We start from the raw sequence: 10093 nt of genomic DNA, 5'->3' as shown, positions 1-10093 counted from the left end.
TCCCAAAGTAAACAAGATAATCACCATGCGGCTATACGAGAAAGAAAGGTAAAGTGGTTAAATGTCAGCTTCTGAACTACACCTTTGGAAAATTGGTTATTCACAACAGAAATGTGTTTTAGGCATCCAGATTTGTTACTAGTTTAAAAGTCACAGGAACTGCTCCCAGGACGGGTCAAAAAGTGTATAGGTATACAACTGAAAAGACAAAGAAAATCCCTCAACTAATTTTTTTTAAGAGCACATACTCACCAGGACATACATAGAAATGGATTTGATTATGTAAATTTACCTCTTGTTCACAGACAAATGCCATTCGTTATTCACCTCTAAAAGAAACGCCCATATCTTCATCTGCTGAAAAGCCATTCAAACCATATACCAGCTCTACTTATATCCAAGAATTTCTGAAGGGGAAAGGATAGACAAGAAATGAGCCTGGTTGTTTCAGGAAGTGGAGAGGAAGAGGCTTTTCTTAAGAAAAGGGGCTTATGGCTTCTGAGACTCAATCAGCTTGCACCATTGAGTTTAGCAAATACCCAGTTACTTTCTGCAAAACATAGTTTAAAACACTTGGAGTGAGGAAATAGGGCGTGAAGAAATCTGTGTTACATGACAACAAACTGCTTTGCCATACCTGTTCCCCACATTTCAGACAAATGAATGGACTAAGGTAAATGATTAACATTTATATCTTGCTTTAAATATGCTATCAAGTTTGTAAACTAAACCATTTCAAATGTCAGGAAGCAACCATTTCCCTCCTGTCACTGAAGCATAAGTCCACTGGAGAAAACCATAATGAATACAAAATTAAAAGATGTATCATGGTGCAAATGCACAGGACTCTTCATTAGAGGTAGAGAGTCAGATTTAGCATTTCTTAACTGTCAACCACGCAACTTCAATATTTAAATAACTTTAATACATCCTTTTAATTAAATAGGAAATTACATGCAAAGCAGGAAAAAGACTTAAAAAGAGCTATTTTTGCATTCAGTAGCCTCTAACCGTGGATCATGAAAGTTAACACTCCCAATATTTAAAATGACTGACACCACCTGGTTTAAAAGACTGAACCGGAGCTGCTGGAAGCAGAGGACTGAAAAAAGCATGAACTGAGGAAGGCGGATTGTGGCAGTCTGGGGCACGGGAGGATTCTCCTGCAGCCCGCTTGCGCCTCTCCCCATCCCCAGGCATTGCTCCTAGCAACACAATACTGTGACCAGGTGCTCCAGATACAACATCTGCCACTGCATGCCGCTGCCAAGGCAATAGCATTTGGCTGTAACATTTTCCAAATCACAAAGTTATTACTCAGTTCACTCCTGCCAGTGTCAGAGTTGGCACTCCCAGTCACTTTCCCCATAAAATGCCCCAGATATGCCTCCAAAGACTCTGACTACCACTCTTTAAGCCGCTGGCAAGAAAACGCCCCAGATTATATCACTGCTGCTACTCAGGTGGACAGGCAGAAGGGCAAAGCAGGTCTTAGGAGCGTTAGGAATGTAATTGCTCTTTCAAGAAAGGGGACAGGTGCAACTAAAATTAAACTCTCTTGAATCTTTACTCCTCTTCATATGAGATTCTGATCATGTAACTGCTCGAGTTGGTGTTCCAGCCCACTCCCTATGTACCAACTTACAAACCCCTATCTGCAAATAAAGACTTACTCCATCACTAGGAAAGGAGGCTTTTAAATAGCCTCTTAAAATAGTGTTTAAAAGAAGAACATTTGTTCGTTACGTACTCAGACTTGGAACAGAGGAGTGGAGGAAAACATACCTCACTGGGTCTGGATATGTGTCTTTTTCAATCTAGAATTATTGCTACGAGCAGAGCTTGCAAGTGGTTTGGGCCAAAACAATCCCCCCTTTCTAGGGAAAATAAAAAACCTCAAAGAAATCAAAGAAAAAAACTCAAATTCCAGCTCCTTCACCTTTGCCTTGTTCTTCCAGCTCCAAAGGAAATTTGACTCCAGCAACACAACTGTGGTACATCACAAAATAATGTGGCCTCCCTCCACCACCATATACTCCAGTTAAAACACTGATAAGTTCCAGTACCACATATATACTTTGGGGTCTCTCTTTGCATGGAAGCCAAGCACCGGTCCTTTTTAGGCACAAATTGCCTTTTTTACTGGGATAGCACTAGCAATGCGTTCTTTCCTCCTAAAAAAGCTCGTGGAAACTTTTAAATCAGTGACATGTTCCTCGTCAGGACAAACTACCTGGGAACACCTACACTGAAAGGTCTACAGTCCAGTGACAGAAGCGATGGATGGTTTGAAGCCCTTTACAGGACCAGCTATCAACAATAAAACTTTAAATAAACATAGAAAATCTTACCAAGCCAGTCAGTTTGTCTGACAAAGGCTGTCATAAGAACGCTTACTGAAACCCATCCACTGACGAAGCAGGTAAAATCATTGATACACTCTTCTGTAACATTAAATACACCATCTGTTTTCTATAATCCGTATCTTTTCCATATTAATGGTAATGAAACACAAATGTTTATAAAAGGACTCTGTCTGTGAAAGCCATTTTGTCATAAAGGGCATGCTTTCGAATAAATAAAAAAAGTTCACTATCAGCCTGTGAATAGCATAAAAATTCAAACCCACTTCAGAACATTTACTTTCATTGTCAAAACTTGCATAAAGGTTTGCTTTTTCTCTGCAACAGATAAGCTTGTCACCCCAATCTAAAGAAGGGCAAAAGGTGAAGGAGATGCTGCTCCCCCCCCTCCTCTGCTCTTGGTGATGGCCTGAGGGGCTGCATTCCAGCTCTGCTAGGTGCTGCAAAAAGCCTCTCCTTCCACATGCTCAGTGTACTCACTTTTAGTTTTTAAACTAGGACTTATTTTCCATGAGTAGTATTTGCAGATAAAGGTGCTCAAAATGAGGGCTAGGCATTTAGCTACAAATTGGTTAATAAGATGGTTTTAAAATGCTTCCCTTCCAGTAACCTCCCTTGCAGTGCCTCTCTGAGCTTCCTCCTTGTGCTTCTCGCCACTGCTGTGAACGTACACACTGCATTTGGAACTACAGCAACTGTAGATGTATCAAAGGCTGCTTAAGTTTACCTTGATCAGGTACCAACAGCATAAAGCTGAGAATAATACAGGTTTTAGCTTGTGCTGTGTAAGTCAGCCGGGACCTTGTGCACTTAGCAAGGCAACGAGCCCGCAATGAGGTCTATGCTATCACAATTTCACTTCTACTAGAATCTGGGGGACCTGTTTTGAGATGAATATGTATGCTACTATCACACCTACAAACCCCTGCTCCAGGAGGAAATGTCACTTAAGCCAATTTCTGAAATCCAGACTAAAGCAAACCAGGTCAGAGAAGAACTGCCGGCTCCATTTTCATCAGTAGCCTCCTGCCCTATTTTTAACTTGGTCTTTTTAGGAGGCTGTGTCTCCAGTGACCACATGTGCCACAGCTGAATCTTCACAAACGTGGCCTCTGACAGAGAAGAGGCTTACACCTGTTCTCAAAATCCAGGGCTTCGAATTTCACTTCGGATCAAATGGCAATCAATGCAGGTCACAGACTGGCTTTTCTTCACACTTGTAGCAAGAAATGCTGCTCAATGAAAAATCAGTGTGTCAGACCTCCCTTCAGTATGAATACAAAGGTACAGTTATTAGAGCATTTCCAACTCAACTAAGATAGCTCTGCCTAAAAACACTATTCAGCTTTTGTGCAAAGAGCAGTCCTCAGCTCAAAATGTTCTCCAAATTCCATTCTCAATTTCCTAAGTGTCTCCAACTGATATATAGGGCCATATATCCAATAAATTCACATGGATGCATAACTATGTATTACATCAATACTTTAATTTGGATTTATCTTGTATTTCTACATCCACTCCTTGTCAATTTAATTTTTCACTTGTGTTCTCTGTTTAAAGCCTTACAGAGTGGAAAATAATGGCACTGATACCTTTCTGTCCTTCACATAACTATGATAACACTTCTGGCTGTGAAAACCTACGACTAACACTGCCATTACATTGCTGAACTAGTCTTAAAATAGCTACAGCACTTACAGCAACTACAGCTTTGGAGAAAGAAACAGAAAAATCTTTCACTGGCTTGAACAGCAGCAATGAAAGTTCCCCAGCAACTGCTTATGGCAGTGGTAAATCACACAGTGCCACTATTATTCAGTAGGTGTAAAAGGTATTTCAGTTTGGAAGAAAAATTGTTTCTAAAATCTTAATAACTATGGAGAAACAAAGACAATGAATATAGTTCTGAGCAAAGAGGATCCTTCTTCATATGACGCTCTCTATGCTGCCACCAAATCGAGGTACCTGCCTCGTATCAAGGTACCTGTACCTGCCCCTTGATGTCACCAACTATGAGCATGCAGTCATACTGTCTCACGTCCCAGTTGGCAATTTCCGTGGTCCGTTCTCTAGGAACATCCAGAGGGTTCCCACTCCAGCTGGCCCTCGAAGTCTACGCTTAGTTTACTTCTTCTATCTTCATTAATCACAGGCACCATAAAAAAGATTAACTAAAAAAAAAAATTCACTAAAATTGATTTTCCTTTATACTGCAGAACCACAGAAAAATAGGTATCAAGCAGCGATGTGATAGGAATTAGTGTCGCATTTCCCTTTCCTTTGCACACAACACAGGCTCCACTTAGGCTAAGAAAGCCTGAGGCAGTATGAGACTGTCTGAGGTCAGAATTACTATTTACAAATAAACAGCAACAAATATATTGTCTCCTCTGAATGAAACATAAATCCTCTGGGGTTTTGATTCAGTGTTTGATTCGGTCTTCCTCCTCTTAGCTCATCTCCTTGAAGATCCACAGCAAATGACAAAATAAAGATGTCACCAACATTGCAAAGAGAATGACAGCAGTGGGACTCCGCTCTTCTTTCCTCTACACCCTATGATATGGCAGGCAGATAAAAAGGCCACTGCGGAGGACAGGAGACTCGGTGACTCAGACTACAGCACTTCATTTCTCTCTTTTTTGTTTCTGACTCCATGAGAGATCACCTATTGCTATATCAATCTCAGTGGGATAAAAGGCAAAAAAATGATTAGAACTCCCTCTAATGCACCTGGAAACATCATTGAAGGGAAATACAGCAGAGAAGTCTCAAGGGAGAGCAAAAGGACAGAGACATTTGCATCTGCTCTTCTTCATTACTCATGGCATAATCTCTTTCCCATTACTTATACAAGGTGATAAGAAAAAGCAAATCATAAACAGATGGACATCTTCTCTATCTTCAGGCCTTCCCTCTTCAGAATATGGGTGTCCAACGACTGGTCCGGAAGGTGGATCTGTCCCAGAAAGTGCCTTGAAGATAATGAGCTGCGTATTGAGCAACTAAGTATTTTGTTTAGCTTGTGACAGGAGAGGGAAGTGGAGGTATGTCTGAACTGACTGGCAGGGAAACATAATTATCTTTGGCACTCGTGACTCAAACAACTCTGCCTGTCCAAATCTGAATATGAACATCACCGGTGATTAGACATCAGTCACTTGAAAAAGGCATCACTCTGGCAGCTTGAAAAGTAGCTTGTTTGAAACAGCATTATTCTCAAATACCATGGCTCTCTAGAGGAATATTCGATTAGTGTCTAGAAGTTCTGCATGTGGTACCAGTCAGCAGTTATTGTTGTTGTACTCATCAGGAGAGACCCACAATGACATAGGACAGCAAATATCAAAATAAAAATAGGAAAAAGAAAGCAGGAAACGGGAATAGAACTGCAGTAAGACATTTTGACTATTCACCTAGAGGAAATACAATTTCATCCTCAAGTCAAAAAATGTGCTCAAAAATGCAAAGAAACGGAAGTATGTCATACATGGGAAATCAGCTTGGCGGCATAATGTTAAGAAACATCAGAAGATGCAGTTCACTGAATGGTTGGGGGGGATGTTATTCATACAGCATAAGGACCTGCCAGTTATACTAGATCTGACCATCTTTTCTATGCTCCCCTCCTCCCATATACACACAACTTAAAGTTAAGTGACTAAAAATGTGGGGGAAAAATGAAGAGGGCAGCAAGCAAAGCCTGAAAGGAGGAGTTTCACCGCCTGGATCCAGACCCCATGTCCCAGCCCCGAAGGAGTTACCCAGGGCCACTCTCCTGCAGTGCTGGGCAGCCCTTGACTCCGACAGTCAGCTGGACTTTCAGCACCGTTGTCAATAAAACAAACCAAACAAGCAAAACCCCTAGGCCTTTCACAGCTGTTTCCCCCCCCCCATGACTTTGTACTGAATTTTTTACTACTTTTTTTTCCAGAAGAGTGAATTTAAATTATTTGACATCTCAGTGGTAACGCGGCTTCAATACTCCAGCTACAAAAGGTGACAACTACAAAAAGTTGGTTTTTAAAAAACATTTAATCTGTTAACATTCACATCTTTGAACTAGTGCATGAAGTGCTACACCAAAGCTAAATATTGTTAGAAATCTCTTGGTTTCGTTTATCCTGTCAGCACCCCTTTCCACCAAAGCAATGACAAAACTTGCAGCCACCGCTCATGACATTAACAGGAGCACAATAGTGGAGTCTGTAGCAGAATATTAAAATTGAAGGAGCTTTCAGTTTCACCTTATGCAATTACCCCAGCAATAACAGCAAGCATATTGAAATCACACCACCAATCAGAAAATTCACGTTTGGGACAGCAAAACACTGAAATGATTGGTGGATCCCTGATATTTCTTATGCAGCTGGACTTAACCCTGCTAACTGCAGAGTCTATAAATCAGTTTTTTCACAAAACTCTAAAGTCATAGGTGCCAAATACAAATATTTTTCTCATAATCCCATCCTTGATCTTTTCATGTTATTATTGGACTTCTTATTCTTAGCTACATTGTTGCTAAAATAAGTTGTTCTCTTTTTCCTACAAAATTTGCCAAACCCACTGCTGGAATGCATTTGTATTGCCCTCTTACTAGGAGAATTCCTGTAACATTCCCATTGACCTAATTGCAGTTTTTGGCCTGAAAAGATGACACGTTTGTGTGAATCTGGTAAAGCTGTTGAAGCAGGGATACTAGAAATGAAGTACCCTTCTGGCCCCTTTCATCAAGCTCCAGGCTGAATCCCCTTAGGAATGTGATGGCATTTCTTCTCCCTGCTTTTTTCTAAAATCCTATTCTAAGCTGCTTTAAAAAAAAAAAAAAAAAAAAAAAGTCCAAAATCTGACTGAAATAGCCCAGAAACTTAAGTAAAGACAGCTGGAAAGATGAAAGAGTGATAATGTTCAGATGCAAACCAAACGACATGTTCCAACAACTGGCAGGGACTAAATTCTGTCCCAGAAATGTGTGTTATTTCGTCTGTCATTAAAGAATACAGTGTCAGTGGGGAAATCTCTGAAACCACAATACAGTGACATTGTTATAAGTCTCTATTTGGAAAGCATTATCATTACTTAGAGAAAAACAGAGTTTTCATGTTTATATGCCCTCAGTGTGGTACCTGTTACAGTAAACCTTGTTTCACATAGCAGGAGAAGAAAAAAAATCAATTACGGGACAAAATTGATTGTTCGGAGACAGTTTAAAGCCTTGGTAGATACCATATGCCATCATTAGGCAAGCAGTTCAAATGCAGCAATATTATATGAAGAATGCAAGCAATATTGTGTCCCATATTAGATTCAAAACACAGTTTGCAGAACCTCCAACCCAAAGCAACTCCTGCTTTTTTGACCCTGCTGCAGATGAAGCTCACTCTGGGCAAAGTCCCATTTTATGGCAGAGGCAGTGCCTTTGACTTGCATCCTTTAATCTGGTGAAATCCTCGGATGTGCCCACAGTCCCATTTAGAGTCATGGTTCAGGGACACCTACATAACCGTGTCTCTACAGTATCAGTGCGCTGTGTTCCCAATATATTTCTGCTTATAACATATACTCTTATTTTTCTGAGCTTCTGCCACCATAGCGGCTTCCTTACCTGCACAGATCTTCCCATCGTAGATCTCGCACACCCAGTCGTGGCACTCGCAGAGCGGACCATAGTATTTGCCGGACTCAGTCACTTGGCAGATGCAGACTCCACACTCGCATCTGCCTCTGTCACTGCACAGCTTCCCCCCTGGGACGCGGCACCTGAGCTCCGAGTCAGTCCGGGACAGCCGGCACAAAGAAGGACTACCCAAACCGCTCCTGCCGAGGACAGCAAAGAGAACAAGCTGTGGTCAAAGCCAGGGGCTGCAGCTCAAAGCCGATGAGAGCTTGGCTCATGGGAAACCACTCTCCTGCCATGGCTTCTGCTGATCCCCAGAATACTGTTTTTAATGCCACCACTTTAGTTACGGTTGTAAACTCCTACTTGCCTCAAATCATCCGATTTTCTTCTCTTCTGCCAGAAATCTCATTGCTCCCTGCGGGAATGTTTACATTGTATTTATTTACCTTGTTAACTGCATTAGGCTCATCTTCTTTTTCATTACGCATATCTGGTATATATGCATATACATGTATAGTTTGATTACCTATCATGAAAGATTTTGATCTGAATTATTACAAAAGGTTTGGAAAAGATGTATATATCCAACCATCTAGGTAGCATAACAGGAATATATAATACCAAAAAGCAAACCTAAGGTTTATTCTAATAAAATACATTTGCCAAAGTAATCCTTCTGGTTGTCAGACATGTAGGATCCACGCTTTCATCGGAAAAGGAAACCGAAGTAATCACTGGTTTCCATGCAACAGTGTAGTTTGTGGCAGTGGTTTTAGTAAAGTCTGGAGAATCCGGATGCTAGATCTGAAGATTTGCAGCTCTGCCATGCAATTGTACCATGCACTGGAGCACACAGGGATCAGGACTTTCAGGACATACACAGGGAAAATCACATATTGCCTCATCAGGAGCTGGACTGTAGGAAAAAAGAGCAAAGGACTGGCCAAGCCAAAAATAGGTGTTCACAGCGCTAGGGAATACTGAGGATCCTGGTTACTAGTACCTGCACTTCTCAGACACTAGATTTTGCAGGCTCTGGAGCAAAGGAGCTGCTGGCTCTAAGAGCAGGCAGGTGCTAACCCTGGTGGAGGCGTAAAGCAAAGGGCAGCGTGCCTCGCTGTGCCGCTGCACCAAAGAGCAGGAACACACAGGGTTTTGCGGTTAGGTGCCTGCTCCGCTCAGGCAGCAGAATTTAGAGATTTGAGCATAGAGAGTCATCATTATCCAACTCTTCCCCCTTCACTGCTTTAAAGATCTGCATCTCGGGCATGAAATACATCATTGCAACAAACCCCCGCAGTGTGTACACAACAGCTATTTAGGTTCCCAGTGACCCAAAGCACTTCCCTCAGTGTCACTTTTAAGCAGGCAGAAGAGCTCGCAAACCGCTCCACCGCTCCCTCTGCAACCCCAGCCTCCACACTCCTGACATCTCATAAATCAGTCACAAACCCCCGGGGAGGCTTCAGAGCCGCACTTACCGCAGGGCCGGGGGGCCGGCCGGCGGCGCGGGGTGGCCGGCCGGCAGCGAGGTGACCAGCAGCAGCACCACCAGCCCTGGCAGCCCCTGTGCGTACATGGTGCGAGCTACGCTACGCCACACCTGGAGCGCTCCCGCAGACGGCCGGCCGGACAGACGGCCGGACAGACCCGCTGGGCGTGCAGAGAGATGTGAGCTGGACAAGCCCAGCTCCAGGGCTGCTCCCCCCGTGCTGCAGTGGCTCTGATTAGCTGCCTGGGAGCGGGATTTGGGCAGCACTCTGGGAGGGAGGCCGGTGCCAAACCCCGAAGTTTACAGTCTAGGCAGGGAAGTAATTAGAAACAGTTGCGCAGCCAGATGGTTTATTTTGATGTTTTAAAAGTGGCCCATTCACAGATGTGAACGAACCGTCTCATTCTCAAAGTGCAGGCACCGTAAATATTTGAGGTATGTGTATCCCCCCATCCTTTGATGGATGGCTGCTTGGGATAATCTGTGTAACACGGTGGGATAAATGTGCACCGCTGAGGAGACAGGACCAGTGCTCCCCAGCTGCAGCATCCCTGCCTGGCTGCTGGAGCACCTCCCTCCCGCCTGCCTCCCCAGGTCCCTCCCTCCCCTCCTTTCCCC

At 43.0% G+C, this 10093-nt stretch overlaps 1 protein-coding gene across 1 annotated transcript in view; it reads right to left on the bottom strand.

Annotated features, from left to right (window-relative positions):
* The window catches only part of ITGBL1 (integrin, beta-like 1 (with EGF-like repeat domains)), a 156580-nt gene extending 147018 nt beyond the window's left edge, over positions 1 to 9562 (bottom strand). The window contains exons 1-2 of the mRNA XM_009333337.1: positions 9465 to 9562; positions 7968 to 8180 (exon numbers count right to left, since the gene is read on the bottom strand). Of these exons, the coding sequence (XP_009331612.1) occupies positions 7968 to 8180; positions 9465 to 9562 (311 nt within the window). The remainder of the gene's footprint in view (positions 1 to 7967; positions 8181 to 9464) is intronic.
* Positions 9563 to 10093: the final 531 nt, after the last annotated feature.

Source organism: Pygoscelis adeliae, unplaced genomic scaffold (assembly GCF_000699105.1).
Source record: "Pygoscelis adeliae isolate BGI_AS28 unplaced genomic scaffold, ASM69910v1 Scaffold48, whole genome shotgun sequence".
Taxonomy (NCBI): Eukaryota; Metazoa; Chordata; class Aves; order Sphenisciformes; family Spheniscidae; genus Pygoscelis; species Pygoscelis adeliae.
The sequence above is the reverse complement of the archived record's forward strand: the minus strand, read 5'-3'. Positions and strand labels throughout refer to the sequence as shown.